Below are 20,317 nucleotides of genomic sequence, written 5' to 3'. Positions count from 1 at the left end.
CAGAGCTGGGAACAGAGCCCAGGTCTCCTGGCTTCCAGTCCAGTGCACTATCCACCTACTGCACTGCATTTCCTCATTTAAGGTCTCTTCTTAAATAGTAAAAAAGAACCCTACCCTGCTCTACACCCCACAGAGCTCAGCAATGCTGCTCTTGGGCTTTCAGATGGAATGAGAACTGCTGGAGGGGAAAGACAGGGGTGAGGCACTCCATCCCCATCTGCTTGATTCCCCTCCCCATCATCTTCCAATTATGAGAGGAACACACTGCATGGGCCCTCTGCCCCTCCACACAAGGGCAGTTCATCTCCTAGAAGGGGGTAGAACCTATGGCAGGGAGGATCGGGAGAGCAATGCCTCTCGCTCCCCCAGCTCCTCTTACACAGCTTGGGAGTAGAGGAGCTCCGGGCTCAGCGGGCTCCCCAGAGAAAACTGGCCTAGGCCCCACCCTTCAACCTCAGCCGTCTAGTCAGCGCCAAATAGAGACCCATCGGGAACAGCGAGCGAAGGCCCGGGAAATATCTCACATTCATGATCCGCTGGGCGGGAGGAGGGACCCGGCAAGGCGCGCGCCCGCGGAAGCGGGTGGGGGGGCTCGCGCGCGCCTGGGAAAATGTTGCGCAGATTCTAAAATGGAACGTTGTCGGCGGCGTGATTGAGCGCGAGGGGGTGTGTGAGCGTGAGTAAGACAGGGACCAGCGGCAGCAGCCACCACCGCACCCGCCGCCTTCTTGCAGCCGGTCCCCCCGCAGCGGTACGGGGAGCAGCCGCCTCCTCCTTCCCCCTGCATGGAGCTCTCTGCTATCGGGGAGCAGGTTTTTGCGGTGGAGAGTATCAGGAAGAAGCGCATAAGGAAGGTGAGGAGGGGGCGGGGGGCACCAGCATCTATTCCCCACCTCGCCCTCCCCTGCTGCAGGCAGGGGGGGCTCCAGAGCCTTCTGCCTGTAATCGCTCCCATTCGTGCACCACGCTGCAGGGAAGGAGGGCAGGGGCCCTGCTCCCCTGTCTTGCCTCTCGTACATATTCTGTGCTGTAGGGAGTGTGGTGGACACTGGGATCGCCCCATGCTGCAGGCATCGGGTATGGGGGCATCAATATGTACCCCCACCCATGCTGCATGCGGGGGGGGGCGTGGTGATGGGTACTAGCACCATGCTGCGGGCAGGGGGCGTGAAGGGGATCATTGTCAAGCCCCAGTGCTGCAGGGCATGGGTATGTTTTTCTGTCACCATGTTACAAGTAGAGCTGTATGGTGCGGGTCACCATCACCTACTCCGACGTCCCATAGAGAGGACAGGTACCATTTCCATACATGCGTCTCTCCATGCTGTTCCTTTCGGGGATGGAGAGAAAAATAGCCAGATGCGAGGCTTGTAAGGGAAAGAGGATCCATGCCTGTTCTTCTTCCCCTTTTCCACCTCCCACAACGAGGTCATCTTTTTCTTTTACCATCTCCCCTTAAATGAGTAATGACCTGGTCAAGAATAGGCCACCTTGCCAAATTTCCTGACCTCCCCTTCCTGACTTTTCATGCCTGTGGATGCAAGTCTTTTTAAGTGTGGCTTATATCTTCAATTCCTTGAGGATCTTAATTTGTAGTAAGGGTTCATTTCTGTTTGGAAAAATGTGGGTGTGGGGAGAGAGGCACAGATGGACGTGGAAGAGATGGCTGCATGTTTAACCTCTCACGTCTGCTACCTTAGACAAGTCATTTTTGAACCATGTCCTGACTCTTGGGTGCTGAGCTATACTTGTGGTTTGAATGGACACTTCTGTAGATGATGGGGTGATTGAAAAAGTGCAATGAATGCAGAATTTGTTTTGAAATGCTGATGTGGGACTCTAGGATGGATCATTGTATAAGAAAGCATGGCTTTGTGCTTAAATGATAGAAGCGGGAGTTGAAAGAGCTGGGTTCCTACTTCTGACACTGACTCTTTTGGTAACCTTGGGCAAGTTATTTTGCCCCCCCCCCCCTTTTTTTTTTAAATTGCCACTAATTTTATGTACTGTTTTTGGATGCTTGCGGGCTCTGAATTTTTTCAGGGGTGCTGAGCTCCCATTGACTTGAATTGGAATTGTGGGTACTCAGCACTTCTGAAATTCATGCCAAGATGTGTCAGATTGGGCACCCAAAATCAGTGGACACTCCTGAAAATGTTGGTCTTGAATTTAGTGACTGGTTTCACAGCTGTAAAATGAGGATGGAGAGGGTATTAACCACCTTATGGGATATTGTGAGGATTAACCCATAAACATCTGTGAAGTGTCTTGAGAGCCTTCAGTGGAAGGCATCTTATAAGGCAGTATTTTTTTTTTCACGTATTTGAAAGCTGAACCCCCTCACCCCCCTTCAGAAAAATGAAATCAATTCCATGATCTCCCTTCCTTCTACAACCCATTGTGTATGTTAAGTGTATCTTAATTTGTATATTTTCGATGCCCTGACTCCATAAGTATGTGTGTACACACCACACTTCAGGCAAATTTTAAGGGTAAAGTGATGCTGTTATTTATTATTACTCAAATATCATATCAGTTGTACACATACTCAGGGCTCTTGAACTGATTTCCATACTCTCCCCTTTCTTCCATCTCCCCCCTATATAGTGAACAACTAAGTGGATACCTTTAAATTCAGCTTTGAATTGCTGTTTGTTCAGGTCAGAACATTGAGTGGCTTGGATGGAGGGGGACAGTGTTTGGGTAAAGCATGTAGCAACTGGAAGGGGACATGCCAAAGAGGCATTTCATAGCTTCTAAAATTTTGTATTTCTTTTGGCTTCTTATAACTAGCCCCTCAGACACTTGTTCCATTCCTGGCATGAGTCTTCCTTCCATCATGTTTATGCATGCGGACTTGTTGTAGGGTTGCTCATGAGTTGTGGAGCTGTGCATATGCGGTATGCCTGTTGGAGGGTTGCTGGGGCTCCGCCTTCTAGTACATTATTCACTTTTGAAGCACCTGCAGAGCTGTGTTCCCTGGTTGATAGTAGGGTCATTTGAGAGCGCTAGGAATACATGTGCATTTGCTTGTGAAACCTATGGATTTATTCAGTTTGATGAGGAAAAAGCTTAATTTTTTTTTAAAGGTGGTGATGGGGAGCAAGCTCTTCAGTGTGCGCTGTTGCCAGTGCAGAACAAAGGGCATTCTCTTGACACAGTTTCTCCTCTTCCTGTAGTACCCATTTTGGGTTGCAGGGCTTACCTCTTCTTTTTGTTTCCCTCTCTCTAGGGTAAAGTAGAATACCTGGTGAAGTGGAAAGGATGGCCCCCAAAGTAAGTATCTCCTCCCTCCACCCCGCTTGTCAGTAATGGCTTTGGCTGTATTTCTGCTCCCCATGTTATTAACGTATGTTCTCTTGTGCCTTGCTCCAAAAAAGACAAGACAGCCCCAAACAAAGTCTATGTACCCACATTCCTGACTGACTTAATGACTGGTGAGGCTGAAGCATGGGCCCATATCCTTCAGTTGCCTGTCTCTTTTCTTTCCATTATCCTTTCCCCTCTGTAACTGTTCACTTGCTAACTACTTCCAGTCCATCCATCTTACACAGGAAAACTCCAAGGGAAACCCAGGTGCTAGGGTTTTAAGTGTTACATTCAGGAGGAGGTGTTCTTCCTTCCAGGTCAATACTGAGAAGACCTCCCCCCCAACATATTATTAGAGGGTGGGTTGCCTCTAGAAGTGCTTCCTTTTGGATAAGACACAAATTGTGAGCATTATCTCTTATCGTTAAAGATTTCCTTTCATGAGAGAAGAGGCACTGACTCAGATTTACTGGTCACAGTCCTCTGTGTTGCCTTTTGAGGATTCCCACTATTTTCCATTGGTTAGGGTATATTTCTGTTCCTGTCCTAAATTATTTTAGTAGTTAGTTTAGTCTTCCCCAGAAGTGGCTGCATTTCAATTGGGAGTGACTTTTTTGGCAAGGAACAATCTGTAAAATGCTGTAAGATGAAAGGCATTATGTAAAATTATTACTGTGTGAACTGCCTGCCTAAAAGGACTATGGACATCTGTCTTCACTCGTTTAAAAAGTTTAAACATCCCCAAATGCCCTGTCTCACCCCCCAACCTCCACTTCCCAGGTGTGCTTGTGCGCGTATACAGTCCCTATCTCTCTGGTTGGTGTGGGAAGAGAGATTTTCTTCCTGGCTATAAATTCTGTGATCACTTTAACCCTGTGCACTTGAGTACCAATCTCTATAGTGCAGTTTAGCACCAAAGCCATTTTCTGTGGACCTGCTGACTTTAGAGTTAACTTCAACTTTTTGTATTCAGGCATTCAGGTTGGTAGCATGTCTGCACTGCTAGAAGCACAGAACATTGGTGTTTGTCCCCTGTTACTTTCCACAAATGCAGTCACTCCAGTGGTGCCTGTTTCACTTCTGCTTGATCGTTAGTCAGCAGGAATGGATGGACTGAGTTTGGTCTAATAGCTCTTCTGAAGGACAGTGCAGCACTTACCTCCTTTTGCCTTTTTCTTCCTTCCTTCCTTTCCCCCAGACCTTGAGATCCGCAACGAAACAAAATCCTAGCATGGGCATTTGAACCCTCACAGGCTCCTGGATCATAGGCGAGAGGATTCCTTGTTTTGCTGCCATGACACCTCAAAACATAAAAATATCAAACCCTGTTGATTGGTATCACATTTTTGAAACCTGTTCTCTCCAGAGCTAGCATTGCTTGAAACCTAAATGCTTCAGTTGTTAACTCTCTTCCTTCCTTTTATCCGTCTCTGTCTTGATCTCTGAATGCTCTGTACATGCAGAGGTGTGCAGCATACTTAGGTGTTTACATCCTAGCCTTCCAGCACATCCCGTCTCCCCCTACCCATCTTGGTTTTCTCTTCCTGTGTGTGTGTTGCCATTTCTGATCTCCTTTACCCGTTATTCAATTACTCCCACTGTGGTGTTGATGGAAAGGGGTAAAGGGTCGGGTACAAGTAGTGCATTTGCTTCTTTCCTGTGCATTCCACATACTCTTCTCAAATTTCCCTCATTAATTTGCCACACCTATCAAATCACTGGGCTGGGCTGCTGCAGGCAGGGACTGGAAGGGTTACAGATCTGACTCAGCCACAAGCTTGTTTACAACTTGTGTTTGAGGTAGGGGGAGGGGGAAAGGAAGATCATGTGATCTGTGTTTTCCAGAGTGTGTGCTCTCTCTGCAGTTCTGCTGCTGCAGCCTGGACTCTGTGTGTGTGTGGGGCGTAAATTGCACCATGTTGGTTTTTTTTTTTATATGCAGTGTTTTGCCACTGCAGTGAGCAGGGGGAGCTGAGCTGCAGAGGAAAAGGAAACACCCATCAGGTTTTTTGTAACAAATCCCCCTCCTCCTCTGCCATCAGAAAAGGAATCCTCTGGCTGATTTTTTCCCTCCCTCCTCTGTAAAAAACGAATGCCAAAATCTCTGGAAGGGAGAGAAAGGAACCTTCCTCTGCACAAATAACATCTTGACTTTGACAGCCTGTGGATACCGAGACTGCTGCAGGAGGCTTGGGTGAAAAGATGGGGGAGAGTTGGTGATGGTGGAGTGAGAAGGGAGGGAAGAGTCAGTTAACAGGGAATGGTGAAGGCCTGTCTGTTCTTAACCCTGTGCTCTGTCCATAACCTTCTGGAATAAAGCACATCTTAGAATTCCTGGGTTTCATACCTGTCCTTCTCCCTTGTTGAGGAATCTACATTAGGGTTTCTAGAATCATCCTCGGGAATCTCCCCTATCTTGGTACTCTCTTCTGCCTCAGAAGTGAATGTTCCAGAACCACACGCACAATGTACACCTCTTCATCCAAAAACCAGACCGTTCTGTAATAATTTGGCTTGCTGCTCTGCTTCAGAGATGTTTGTACAAACACCACTGCCCTGCTTGTGGTTTTTGGTACCACTTCTCTCTCCCCTTCAGGAATGTATGAGTTTGTGTGCCCCACTGCATGGGTGTTAGACCTTTTTAGTCCAGAAAATAAATCACTCTGGAACATTTTGTTCTAGAGCTATATTCTTCTCCCTGGTGGGATGGGCATTCCAGACATATACCACCCCCAGTCCCAGTCAAACATGACCTTTGCGAGTGGTAACCCTTCCAGAATTGTTCTCTTGCATTTAGCTCTTGCATGTTCTAGCTCTTCTCTGAAAGCAGTTTTTAAGGACTTCCCCATAGTCAGAGCGTTTCACTGATACCACACCTAACCCCTAGTTCCTGTCTCAGCTGCAGGGAGGAAGATGGGTTGATGACCTTCCTGCTCTGCAGCTCTGCAAGGCTAGCTTCTGTTTTCTGGGTGCCGAGTTCGGAAGCACTATTTCCAGTCCTCCCCCCTCATAACACCTGGCTTATGTTAGATAGTTTCTGTGCTGCTGAAAACAATATGCATGCATCCCTTTTTTTCTTATCCCAGTCTAGAACTGGTGTATAAAAGCTAATTGATCAGCGTCTTGTCACCTGTAGGAGGAGTTAGGTGCATAAGAAATAGCAAAAGGGTCTGAAGGCTCACAGTCAACTTACTTTAGGCCCCAAATCTAGGTGTGTGTTTTTGTTTTTGTTTTGTTTTTTAAATCGGCATCTGTGGTGAAAAATCCATTCAGCTGTTATAATCCTTTCATCTTCAATAATCCAAGATTGTTTCTTCACCTGTGTTGTTAACTTATTAATATTTCTGCTTAGGACTCTATTAATCTCGAGTGTCCTGTTTTCTTGAAAATCCCATCCAGCCGGGCCCATTGCCTTAGTGGTTAGTGCTCTGCCAAGGGGGAGAGCTGGATTTGCTCCCCGAGTTGGGAGCTACACTGCAGAGCAGATTTGCTCAGCCTTCAGTGGTGGGAGTATTTTATGATGCTCCTGCTGACTTTAAGAGAGGTTTTGAGGGGGCCTGTGGTGGGAAGCTCTCTCTATTCTCTTACAAAGAGTGGATGATGTAGGGTTTAGACTGATTCAGGGGGGTGTATGTACACGTGAAAATGGGTGATGGGAAGTCCCCAAAGCTCTAAAAGTGGTGTGGCTGATCCCTGACCTCCCACTGAGGAGTGATCTATGCATGGGAGGCAGGTTCCAGGGCTTCAGCAATGCCAGTAGCAGCCCTTGCAGAGAAGATGTTTCACTGAAGCCTTTTTAAAATATATTCATTTTTATTTCTTCAGATACAGCACATGGGAGCCGGAGGATCACATCTTGGATCCTCGCCTGGTAGTGGCTTATGAAGAGAAGTAAGAGGGCTCGCTCTCCTCCCCCCCCCGCCACCCCCCAAGGCAAACTTAAAATAAAAAAGTCCTGTATGCATAGAATGGGCATAGCATGGGCAGCAGGGGCATAAGCATCTCTCCTGTCCTGCCAATACGCCTGAATCGCCATCAAGGGTGGCCACCTCTTGGAACGTCTGGTTCATTCTCCATGGCCTATTCAGCCCTGGGACTCTGCTGAGACTGGCAAGAAAGAAGTCCGTGCCAGTCATGGCGGTTTTTTGAGAAGGACACTTCTCCTCTCATTGCCCAAACGCTGCTGGAGAGCTATTGTGAATAACTTCCAGTCGCTGCCACCTTGGCTGGATATAAACAGGTGACCTAGAGGCACCATATCCCAACCTAGATCAACTGAGCTGTGACGTTTCCTTCCCAACAAGGTTTTTACTCCCACAAGAAGCAGCTCTGGGGTTTTCTCCTCGCTTATGATGCTGGCCTGCGGGGTTTGGTGAAGGAATTAAGGGAACTAGCTAGATACGGAGAGTGGAAGCCCTAGTTGGGCCTTGAGCTGTGTTGTTCTGTAGTGTAGTTTGTCATCTTGTCTCACATTTTTTCCTTACAGGGAAGAGAGAGACCGTGCATCAGGATACAGGAAGAGAGGGCCTAAACCGAAGCGCCTCTTATTACAGGTAACCTTTCACTCTTCCTGGCGTGTCCTCTCCCATCCTTAGCCCCTTTGATACTGCGTCTATGGATCTTCCAGGGTGGAGCTGACTTTCTGTTTGCAATGGTATATCCTCTGACTGTCTGTACTAGGAAGAAAGGTGGTGGGTTTCAAACATAATAGCTAACACGCTTTAAAATCCTAGTGTAGACAGGGCAAGCTGCAGTTTTAGCCCACTTAGTGGATTGAAATGAATCCAAGGCATTCCCATTGAGGGCGTGCCTATACTCCCAGGCTGGATATGCAAACTTGTGTTGGCAGGGCTCGCGCTAGCACATGAAAAGTAACAGTGTGGACGTTGCAGCAGTGGCAGAAACTGGCTAGCGCGTGTTAAAACTAGATGTACAATTCTTGCATACACAGAGTACACATGTGTCAGCTGGCATGTTAAACATCTCTTGTTCTAATGTGCACATGTCCCCTTTCTTTGCTGCTTAAGGCTCTGAGAGGGCACTGAGAGCATCCCTCTGCTGGAGATTATCCCTACATGAGGGATGGAGGAGGTTTGGGCAGCACTTGGATATTATGTCTTGTAAACAGCTCTCCAGTGAAGCTTGTGCCTTCATGTTAATGTTTATTTTCAGCAAAACTTAAACCATGCTCAGGCTCAGATGGAGTTGGCCTGTACAGGGTCGTTGTGGCAGTGGAGGAATCAGATTAGGGCAGGTGGGTTCCACTGTGCAGAAGGGATGGCTGTAGGTGCCCTGCAGGGCAATTAGGGCCAGGTAAGTACCTAAACAATTAGATTTCTGCCATTAAAAGAGATGCTACCTGTTTGTGTGCTCACTGGATTCACCCTGTGAGAGACCTTAGAGGACAGACAAGATGAGAGGGGAAATGGAGGCACAGAGGGGTGAAGTGACTTATCCAAGGTCATTTAGAAGAGACAAGAGTAGAACCAGGTCTCCTGACACCTAGACCAGTGCCTAGGGATGGACCAGGCTGTCTCAAGAGACTATTCTGTACACCAGCGGTTCTCAAACTTCATTGCACCATGACCCCCTTCTGACAAGAATAATTACTGCATGACTTCAGGAGCAGGGTCTGAAGACCGAGCCCTGCCACCCTGGGTGGTGGGGGCCAAAGCTGAAGCCCAAGGGCTTCTGCCATGGGCAGGGGGCATGTAACCTTAGCCCTGAGAGGTGGGGCTTGGGCTTCAGACTTGCTGTTTGCGACCCACTTTGGGGTCCCGACCTACAGTTTTAGAACCCCTGCTGTACAGTAACAGCTCTTGCTGTTGGGACTGTTGACTTGATGCATTCATCTCAAGCTTTCCCTCTGCTCAGTGACCTTGCTGTACAACTGTCTCCTCCTTAGGCACCTGTAGACAGTTATTCCCCTTCCTCTTAGCATGGTTCTGTCTCTGCAAGGGCATTGAAGCACACAGGTGCTTTAGTTCTGTTACTCTGGGATGACTGGCTTTTCTGCTCCGCTTCCATTCACAGAGGCTTTATGGTATGGACCTGAGGAGCGCCCACAAGGGAAAGGAGAAGCTCTGTTTCTCTCTATCACGGCGATTTGGAGGAGGAAGCAATCTGGCGGGGGCCAAGCCAGGACAGACAGAGCTATCTGAAAAGAGTGGGGGAGGCGTCCTACCATTCCCACTCCGGAAGCAGCGCAAGAACCAGAAATATCTCCGGCTGTCGCGGAAGAAGTTTCCACGCATGTCAAGCCTGGAGAGCCGTAACCACAGGCGTGAGTTCTTCTTGAAGGAGTCAGTGGCACTAGAAACTAGGCAGACTCCCAATGACTGGGATGCGACGCAGCATGCTAGCAAAGAAGGTAAGGCCAGGGATCCCATTTGACTGTGAATTCAGGGGCATGAGCGTGATGCTGTCTGATTTCGTTTACTGGACACACACTCTTCCTCCTTGCCTACTGCATCCTGGGAGTGTGGTTTTGGGTCAGCTCTTTACAATGTGTGCAAAGACTATAATTGGCAAGGTTGTCCCCAAACACCTCTGCAAGTTGTCTGGATGAATAAATCGGTTAATCTATCGGTCTGCTTCTGTGGTGTTGCCACCTATGTGTTCTTATATTGGTGACCATCATCATAGTATCAGAGTGCATGTGAAAGCTAGTGCTGCTTCTCCTCCCCACTGCTTTTCCAGAGGGATGACATGGCTGTCTGTTGCAGTGAGAAACTGTGTCTTGTCATGTTCCAGCATATAGTCCTTCCCCACACCCTGATAAAGGGAACCTTAAAAGGGATAAATTCACATACTCATCATCCTCTAGCAGTGCCACTTTGAGGCATGTGCACAAATGTCAGTGGGAACCCTGCCCTCCTCTCTTCCACCCAAAATCCCTTTACATTAATATTGTGCTAAATCACCAGCTTTGAGGGTGGGGTGCAAAGGTCACTGGAATTTCATCAAATGTCACAAGCTAAGTAGGGCAGTAAGTGGATGGCAGACCGCCAGGCAAACCCCGGAAGCTGCGGGGCGGGCTCATGGCATCTCAGGAGTCATATCCTTCAGAGTCAGTAGCAAACCTCATTACCCCTGCATAGTTTGAGCTTCTGAAGGTGCGGTTTTCCTGTCGAGATGTAAAATCAATGTCATGGCACTCCTGGTAGGAGCAAGGTGTTACCCAAGTTAGAATTAGGTTGGGCCATGGGGCTAATTAGATTCTGGCGATCTAAACTTTCCCTTCTAGTTTCAATTGGAAAAGTACTCAACTTCCCCTCCACGACTGTCCTGTAGCGCCACCAATGCAGAATGGCTGTCGTGCTGCATATTGATGGTGGGTGATGTGATCCCTAGCTGTGCAGTCTGTAAAGCAGTTTGGGATCTGAAGGATGAAAGGTGCTAGAGAAATGTAAAACTATTTTTCTATTCTCCCCTCGACGTGTGCACATTCGGAATTCCGGTTAGTGTCTGGGTGAATGGACTCTTTCCGAGGTGAGAGTAGAGACACCTCAGATATCTGAGACAGAAGCCAGGAAATGCCCAGTTAAGGGGTCCACATTCCATACCCAGGTGGGACAACAGGGTGCAGTACAGGTAAAGTAATAGAGAGGGGATGTTTCCCTCCCCTCTCCATATATTTTTGTGGCTCTCTTTGGGTGCGGGTTTGTTCAATCTGTTCTTGAGTTTTTTACACTGTGGGGAAGTGGAAGTGGGGGGTATTTGGGTCCCTCACTTTGAGTGGTAGAGATTAGGAGCTTCAGGGGAGAGTAGATGTTTTTAGCTTCCTCCCCTCGGTGGGGAGGAGCAAAGAGGAAGACTCTTGTACCCTTTGGACCCCCAAAGGAGTGGCATTGATGGGCTTTGGAGAGAGTCACATCCAGCCCTTCCCTTGGCTGGATTTGGAGGTACAATGGAGGAAAATCCTCAGTTTGTTAGGGCCCCCTTAGGCCCAGGGAACATGGGGTATCGGGGATGAGCTTGAAAAAAATGAGTTCTGATTGTTTGTTTTTTATTTTGGTTGGTTGGTTGGGGTGGGGGCTGAATTTACACTACAGTGAACACGTGCACTAACCAGGAGACCTAGTGGGCTGAGATCCAGTTTCCAGATATTTCCCCTAAAGTGGGATATTTTGACTCCCATTTGGAAAGAGGGTGGGGAATGTATAATGAAAATGCTGATGGACCTGTAAGCATGGTGGTGCTGTTGGGGGCTGTTGTAGTATCAGCCTGCACAGCTGATTGTGTGTCTGTCGTTCTTCTTGCCGCTCCCCCTTCTTTCCCTCACCTTTCAATGTCCCATTATTATCTTCCCACCTCTTCCCTCTGCCCCTTACTTTCTGTGTGGGAGGGTTAGACACCTACAGTGCCTTGGAGCATGTGCAAACTTGGCACAGGTTGATGTCACCCACCCATAGCCAGCAAGGGTGCTCCTCTTCTGCTAGCCCTTCATTCTTTTTCTAACGTGTTCTTATCCACCTCCCCCTCTGCAGTAGGCATGGATGCAGTTGATGGCAGCCTCCCCTGGATCCCCACCTTGTCCCCCAGCGAAGTGACAGTGACAGACATCACGGCGAACTCCATTACCGTGACCTTCAGAGAAGCACAAGTGGCCGAGGGCTTCTTCCGAGACCGAAGTGTGCAGTTCTGAATCTCCATTTTTAATGTTCCTAGTCAGATTCTTTTGGGGGCGGGGTGATTATTTCACTCTTTAAAAATATCCAAAATGTTTCTTTTAAAAAATGTTTACAGAGGAGGGTTTTTTTTGTTTGTTTTTTTTTACTGAAGTCTCATTGATTTTTCTTTTCCCCTTCAGATATGCAAAAACGAAAGGCAATGTACGCGGTGCCCGTGTTTTTGTTTGTTATACTTGTCTGTTGTTGCTTTGTCCATCTGAGAAACTGATACCCCTTTCCTTGGCAAAGACTCCCCTGGTAGGGCATTTTGAGAACCTTTTTTGTCTATGTATTTCCTTTACTCTGTTAGTTCTGACAGCTGCATTTAGGGTGAGAGAGGACACGGAGATGGAGAAGGGGTTGGACCTATTGCTTGCTTCCCTGATTTGCAGCTGTTGTCCCTTGGGTAAAGATGCTTCCTCTGGACATCACCCTCCCCATCTTCCTCCTCCCGCCCAGCTAATGCAGTGAGATGTAATGGACCCGATCACTTTAGGTAACTCAAGTCTGTTACAAGCTTCCTCCCTTCCATATGTTTTATCTGTGGCGGTATTGCAGGTAATCTGTTTGCCTGGGAAGGTAGGAAACTCCATGGCAAATAATGAACGGGACTGATGTTTACAGTGTGATTCCATGAAGAGTGAAGGGATGTCTTCCTTGTCTGCATGATCCATTTATCCTGTAACACATAGCTTTGTAATCTCCTAGCTGTGGTATATTAGCTACACATGCTCACTTTAGATTTCTGAGCCTTTAATAAAGGCATCACTGTAACTTAATTGCCCTTTAGGAGGATAAGTGTATATATTAACATAGTGGTACTCATTTTTCTCTCTCCAGAGACCTTCCCAGAACTCTTCTCTCTGACCAGAACCCTTCTATGATCTAGAAATATGGGCAGAGAAAGGTGTTTATATGTAACCCCCCACCCCACCCCCTGGGGGATGAGGATTCCCCCCAGGCTGAGAACCCCTGTACTAAAAGATTTACCAAACCCAGACTGTATATAAATATTGTCCTGAAAATGCTTTACTAAGTCAGTGAAAAGGGTGGCTCTCTTCTTGGGAAGAAGGGCTTATAGAGGGATTGAAACATTGCCTGGCAGTGCTGGAAAACCGCAGATAACGGCAGAGGCCAGATGCATGAGAAGTAAGCAGTGAAACTGGACTTTAGCTAGTCAGTTTCCACTTTTAGGTAGTCTTTTTTGCTCTCTGATCAAATTTAAAGGGCAAAAGTGAATAGCATAAGGGCTGGGAGGAGTCTACTAGACTTCTAACATTTTTTAACTTTTAATTTATCCTCTAAAGTGATAAGGACTCTTGGACTGAGTGTCCTACTTATATTTTCCCTCCTCAACGTACCGTATTTGTGACCTCATCCTTATTTGTTCCCTTTACCAGGGGAGTTTCCCTTCTGAGGGTTTAAAAAGCTTTGCCAAGGAAAACCATCTGCAGTTCTATAGACTGCACCTGATCTTGCACTTAAAAACGCCTGGAGATTTGTGCTGGATTCTACCTGTGACATTTTGGGGTTTCTAAGAATTGCTGTATCTTCAAAGTTGATGTTTAGCATCTGTTCTTGCATGCTCACTCTCTTCCTTCTTTATTTTAAACTTAAAAATCTTTCTCTCTGTGGAAAGCAAGAAGGGAAAGCTAGGGCCTTGGGTGGGAATTGTGGGGCAATGTGATACAGTGCAGCCTTGACTCTTTCTTCATTTACTCCCCTCCTTTAATTCCTTCCCTCCAAAAAAAAAAAAAAAAAAAAAGACTTCATCTGCTGGTTTTGTGCTATCTGAAGCTACTTTCATACAGAGCTGAAGCTAAGTGTTAGTGTAAATCCTAAATGCTGTTTCTCTGCAGCTCTTCCCCTGGAGGGCTTAGCTCCTGCAGAACTTCAGAGTTCTGCAACGCTGATGCTTTGGATCCTGCAAACACTTGCTTTTTACAAAGGTTTTGGACTGCCCCTAAGCTTGCTTTAAATGCACATTTTACCTCTAATAAGCTCTAGCTGCTTACAGGATACTAAGATTCACCCTCCATTGTCTGAACTAGACTGCCTTCCACCAGGTCATGGTACTTGCGGGATGGATTGACACGCCCTATATTTCGGGTGTCTCGGTGCAAATATTTTTGTCCCTCAAAATAAACACAAAGTGGGGAATGCAGGAGACTGCCCCAGCTCCAAGTTTTAATGAGTGGTGAATTTTGAGAGGAGGGGTAGGGGGTGAAACCTGAGTTGATTTTTTTTTTTTTTTTTTTTTTTTTAAGTGGTGGGAGTAGGTGTCAGATGAGAAGAAGGAGTGCTGAATCCTTTTTAAAAAAAAAAAAAAATAGAAACAGTGCAACCTGTGGGATAAACATAGACTCAGGACAAAGTTTGTCAATCGTGGTTGCCTAGAGTTAGGCTTCTAAATACATATATAGTCACCTACATAGAAGTGTCCTCTTTCCCCATCCCTTCCCTCAAAAAAAGAGTGCTGAGCACCTGCATCTTTTACTGACTTCCCTGAGAGTTATAGGTGCTCAGAATGTCTGAAAATCAGGGTGACTTTGATCCAGGTGACTCTAGATTTAGAAGATTAATCCTAGGCACCTGAGTTTGAAGAACTTACTTCCCAACTCATTGTTCCAAACCTTTGTAGGATCTGGAAGAGAGGCTTTAACTTTTATTTTTTTTTTATATGTGGGTACGGCCTTCTATGCACTTTCCCCAGTTTAGTCCAGAAATACTGCAAGAAAAACTCTTGTTTGTGGATGTTTCCAGCCCTGGCCAAAATCTGGGAAGCAGCAGAAATCCTGTAAAGGGCAAGAAAAAAGCTTCTTCTCTCACCAGACTTCCGTTCTGCTTTTCTCTCTCCTTGGTTTCACCGTCTATGCACCCATTGAGATTTTCCAGACCAAAGAATTCTGTCTTGACATTCATTTTCTTTGAAGAACACTGTTTTTGCAAACTTGACTATAAGTGGAAGCTCTGGAGCCCTTGCAAACAGGATTCACCCACTGCTTCATTTTTAACCCTTTTGTAGATGTTTACTTGTATTGCTTCTGATGACTAAAATCCTCTCCTGACCTAAAAGGATTAAGGAGGTATCTTGGTAGCCGTACTACCTTATGCCCAAGTCACTGGGGGGGTTAATTCATTTCCAGTTGAGATGCAGAACTTTGCTGATGTGTGGGTTGGCTTTTTTGGGGGCGTGGAGAGAACAAGTGGGGAGAGGGTGTTTTGTGGTAGGAAACTAAACATGTATTTATCGATTTTTATTTTATTTTATTTTTTTTGACACATCCTTAGCAAGGTTTGCATGTTGTAAAAATCAATCTTGCTCTCTTAACAGAATGGTTTTATTGTTTAGTCTCTGTAAAGTGTCGTTCTCTTCTGAAAAGTGACTAGAGAAATGGTGGCGTGGGCTCCAGGGTGGTGGAATGTCAATGATTTTCAAATCAAATGTGCTCAGTTTACAAGTGCAAAGTTTAACTGCAAACTCAGCCTGGAATCTGAAAGTCATGCGGGGGCCTTTTTGGCTGCTATCACAAAAATCAAAGATTCTGTGATTAGAGCTTCACTAGCTATTATGTTTGATGCAAGAGCCAAAATAGAGTCCAGTTGGAGCTTACTTTAATGATTCTGTTTGAAATATGAGCCAGAATAGAATCCAACTGACTCCCCTATAGCTCTGTTGACTGCAAGGCTGAAGCAATGCAGACTGACTTCAGCCAGCAGAATCGCACAAAAAGCAGGTCCCTTGAGTAAGAAGGGACTGTTCTTATAGAGTCAGTCTTCAGAACAGAACTGCACTGTAAGAACTTGCCAGCAGTTCGTAGGGCAGGCAACGCTTGTTTCATGCATCTGTTCATAGTGGTATTTTATGTATTGTTTGTATCATGTCCACACTTAGGGGCCCCTGTCACATTGGGACTCGACTCCATTGTACAAGGCACTGTATAAACACTTGTTGAAGACTGCTTCGGGGCCCCCCCCAATACCTTCCATCCCCACACCCAATATTTTTGATTCCTCCGAGCACCAACTACAAATCATTTGTGGTATCTTAAGGTACATCTACGCTGGAAAAAAAACTCCTCAGAACAAAGTCTCAGAGCCCAGGTCAACTGACTTGGGCTCCCACTATAGGGCTAAGCATACCAGTGTAGATGTTCCCATGCCCAGCCAAGCAGGAACATCTACACCGCTATTTTTAGCCCCTCAGCGTGAGCGCAAGTCAGTTGACCTGGGCTCTGAGACTTGCTGCCCCAGGTTTTTTTTGTTTTTGTTTTTAAACAGTGTAGACCTACCCTTAGTAGCCCTGTGTCTCCAGCACACCCCTTATTCTCCTGTAATGACTTGGGCCCTTGGACGTGTCAAGTCCAAATTTGTTTTCAGTGGCAGACAGGATATTGTGGGAACACCCAAATGCAGTTCCTTTTGCCAAAATAAACCCAAGTCTGCCAGTGAAGTGACCCTGACTAAGTCAGAGCCTGAGACAGAAACGAACATAGATGTGATTTAACATATCAGAACAGGGTGTTTTTTGTTTTGTTAGTGTTGTGAAACTGTCTGGAAAGATTCTTCTGGTGTGTTTGACTGAATGTGTGAACTTGGTTTTGACCTCATGGGGCCCATGGCCCCAGTACTGCTTCCTGCTCTACCCCAGCCCCACGCTTAGTACTGTTTGACAGTTTAACTGGAATAGAGAGAGTGGCCTCATGTAGGCTGAAAAATAGGCAGGCTGCTAATAGGAGATACTTAATGCAACCACCACAACAAAGGTTGGGGTGAGGAAATACAGTGCTGATGGCTGTGGGCAACAGCCCAGGGTTGATGGTTAAAGCAGGGCCCCTTTGCTGAACATTAATTTCATGCTTTTGAAATAGGAAAGAAGCAAACCTCCTTTCTAAAAATGGTAATATTTTCCCTTCTCTTCTGTTCCTATTCCATATACTCTTCCTGTAGCCTAGGAAGGAGGGCATTGTAGCTTCCTGGGACAGTGTAGGGGCTGCTCGATGAATGGGGCCCCTAACTTGTAGAGTCTGGCATTCCTTGGACTCCAGAGTTGTGCTGGATCTGTGTACCATATCCCCATTGTCAATAATGCCCTTGCTAGACTGTTCAGGACAGACTATTGGGTAGAGTGCCTGTTACTTCAAGAAGAGAGTGCATTGCGATGCAGGGAGCATTCATTAACTCCCAAAGCCCTTCCAGGGTCTGCATCATGCTGATACTTCCCATTGAATAAAATCAGATGCCAAAGTGAGAAATCCAGAACCTTTGTTCTTGTTGGAGACTTCTGCTCCAATCCTTTGTAAGTCCCAATTCTGACTAGTTAATGGCTTCGTTCAGCTGGGATGTGCATTACACAGTGGCCTGTGACAGCTTTGGTTTTGCCACAGATTTGTTCTCATCTTTTCACTCAGATGGGGAAAAAAAAAAGTGAATATTAGATGGGGGTATGCATGGAGAGGGGAGTATCTAGGAGATGGAGTATGTTTCTGTTCAGTGTAGCCTAGTGTATTCAAATGCACAATTTTCTTATCTCTTCACTTCCTTCTCCCTCTTAGGACATCACTGCCCTGCATCAGCATTTTAGAAGGATTAACTGGCACTCTTCTGTGTGCTCTGAATGGGTACTGAGTAAGTGAGCATGTGTGGAGAGAGTCGTTTGCTTCTGTGTTAAGTAGCTGGGTCTTTCAGGGGGAGGGAAAGCAGAGACTTATCTTTGTGGGGGCGGGAGCCAAACAGGAGAATGACAGTTCCGATCAGAGCCATTATTAGAAAGGAAAATCTACCATTGGCAAATGCAGGTGATGGGGACAGATTGTTGCAAGTCAATATCTCCCAGAACACAATGGTCTAAAAATCAGCTCTTTCTCATGTCAGAGGGTCCGTGTTGTCCTCTGCCCCACCGAGCTCAAATGCCCATAAGCCAGGACTGTAGCCTTCATGCAAAAGGAGAATGATTGTCCCAAATTATTTTACCACTCAGATGAAACCTAAGCTCTTAAGCAGGTGGAAGTGGTTGTGGGACTTGCCCAAGAGATGAGCATTTGTAAAGCAGGGGTAGGTTGCCAGTCTCATCAGAACAGTTGCTGGTGGGGAAGGGCAGACATAGCATTCATTCAGAACCTCATATCTTCCTCTAACATCCATTTCAGACTCTTTGTTAGGAGAAGGAATGTTTCCTGGGGAGTTGGCCACTTCCCGGATTTCTGAATGGGCAATGGCTTCTGGATGATCAGAAGTAGCACAGAGCGATTGAGCCCAATAATGGAAGCTGGTAGTGGCTCCCATTGAATGGGAAGACTGAATTACTGTACCTGCGAAATGGGATGGGTAGAAAGCTCAGGCTCAGAGAGAGGATTTGCTGCTTTCATTAATTGTGGGCCACTTGTTACCCTGCTTGTCTTTTCAGAGAAGAGGCACGCTCCCCTCCCACAACTGTGTGTGTGCTGGAGGTGCCAGATTGACATCTTTAGGTGGGAGGGGGTGCACTGTGTGATGGTCAGAAACGTGACCTTTTAAAATCTATCTGTTCTGTATCATTTTAGTGCTAACAGTGGGGAAGGGTTGACCAGAAATGTAGAGGTAGCATCAAAAACTCTCTGAAATCTAAAAATGTTAGTCTGCTTTTTGGCTTTTCTTAAGTCAAGGCCTAAGTATGTTTGAAGCACTTTGAAGATGCAAAGCACTGGGAGCGCTGAGTACTCGTATTGCCTCTTTAAAAAAGGGGCATTTGAAAAGGGAAAGATGTATCCATTTCAGACCACTGGCTATTCCTTATCTCCTTTCCACAGCTGCCATCCAGCCCTTGGCATCCCTTCTACAGTTGTAGGGTGGGTTTGCCATTCCAGGCATCCCAAGTGAACAAGGGCACAATGAAGGAGGGAAGGAGACTTTAAAACTCCACATCCACCTTCAGAACATGTTTTCCCCCACCACTTGCGGTATATAGGGGAGTTATTAGGTTCTGTTCCCATGTTAAGTAGTCCCAGTGCTTAGAGATGGCCGAGATGTGATCCAATGGGTTTCTTCCATCTCTAGTTATGGAGACCTCTTTTTAGTTCCCTTTTCTGGACAAATTGCACTTTAGTAGCTTAATGGGGATGGGAGGCATGTGTACCTCTTTGGGGTGGGGTCGGGGCAACCCAACAGCTGTTTTCAGTGGCTGCTGGACTCTTCCAGTGGGTTAATGTCTCCCCTCACGTCCAACAGAACAGGTGCAAAGGAACTTGCTTAAAAAAAAACTAATCACGAAGTTTAGGCTTTAAAAAAAAATCTAAGTTGAACATTTTAGCTGGCTATATGGGGCGTTTTACTTAGTAGCAGGTACCTGTGTTTGGAGGAAGCCCAATCCTCCCAGCTTTTCAGCGTTGACCTTCTCTACCATGCTCCTGCACTGCTTGATCTAGGTTCTTCTAAGACTGCTGTGTGACTTTATTGCCTATTTTATATGCTTGTTTTCCACCAAGGATGGGGTTGGGGAAGGTTACTTTATTTTTTATTCTTGGCATGATAGAGCACCTGAGTCTTTGCACAAGAAAGCTTCCTTTGCACAGAATGAGCTTCTAGCTTTTGTACAGACTAATTGAATGTATTTGGGCAAAGGGGACTGAGGGAACGAATCAATTCCAAACAAACAAAAAACCCCTACATATATAATGCCTTTTCTGAGTGAGTGCTTGTTGTAAATGGAGATTGTAATACAAATGGGAGGACAGGTCTAGTTACAATTTGATGCAAAGTGTGGTTTTATTTTTGTACTGATATGGATAAGAGACTGTACAGCATCTATTTATTTAGATGATTTATGTGGTAAATGTTGCAAACAAAGTTATTAAAAATATTAAATATGATAACTGACATTTAACTAATGGCCTGTTTCTGTCTTGTCATTTTCCCCCTTAATGCTACAATTCCATTCTTTCTATCTCTGCTGCTGACCTCTTGGCCTATGGAATGAATGTGCAGTAGTGCTTCTGGCTTAGGAGAGGTGGAAATCATATGTGTATGATGCACAGGGATCATGTTTAGTGAGGGCAGTAAGGGCATTTTCTGACGACACCTCCCTTATTGGATCATCTCAAGCAGGTTAGGGTTTTTTTTATTAATTTTTAAACATGGAAAGTGAGTTTTAGCTGACCTCTCAAGATCCCTTTCAGTCCTATATTGCTGTTCTTCTTAGAGTGCTTGCTCATATCAATTCCAATTAGGTGTGCGTGCGCTGCGTGCACGGCCGTTGGAGAATTTTTACCCTAGCAACACCCAGTGGGTTGGCTGTGGAGCTCCCTGGAGTGACGCCTTCATGGCATTCGATATATACCCCAGCCGACCCAGCGCCTCCT

General features: G+C 46.2%; 1 protein-coding gene across 2 annotated transcripts; it reads left to right on the top strand.

Annotated features, from left to right (window-relative positions):
- Positions 1 to 555: 555 nt before the first annotated feature.
- CBX7 (chromobox 7) lies at positions 556 to 19,842 on the top strand. 2 transcript variants are annotated; one of them, XM_007069085.4, is made up of 6 exons: positions 556 to 854; positions 3,233 to 3,276; positions 7,135 to 7,200; positions 7,796 to 7,862; positions 9,343 to 9,679; positions 11,799 to 19,842. In XM_007069085.4, exons 1-6 carry the CDS (start codon positions 786 to 788, stop codon positions 11,954 to 11,956), a joined length of 741 nt encoding a protein of 246 aa, XP_007069147.1. In that variant the 5' UTR covers positions 556 to 785; the 3' UTR covers positions 11,957 to 19,842. The 2 variants fall into 2 exon arrangements, with proteins under 2 accessions (XP_007069147.1, XP_027687026.1); XM_027831225.3 differs by having other exon boundaries at positions 562 to 854; positions 10,774 to 19,842.
- Positions 19,843 to 20,317: the final 475 nt, after the last annotated feature.

This window comes from Chelonia mydas, chromosome 1, assembly GCF_015237465.2.
Source record: "Chelonia mydas isolate rCheMyd1 chromosome 1, rCheMyd1.pri.v2, whole genome shotgun sequence".
Taxonomy (NCBI): Eukaryota; Metazoa; Chordata; order Testudines; family Cheloniidae; genus Chelonia; species Chelonia mydas.
This window is presented reverse-complemented; position numbering and strand designations above follow the sequence as displayed.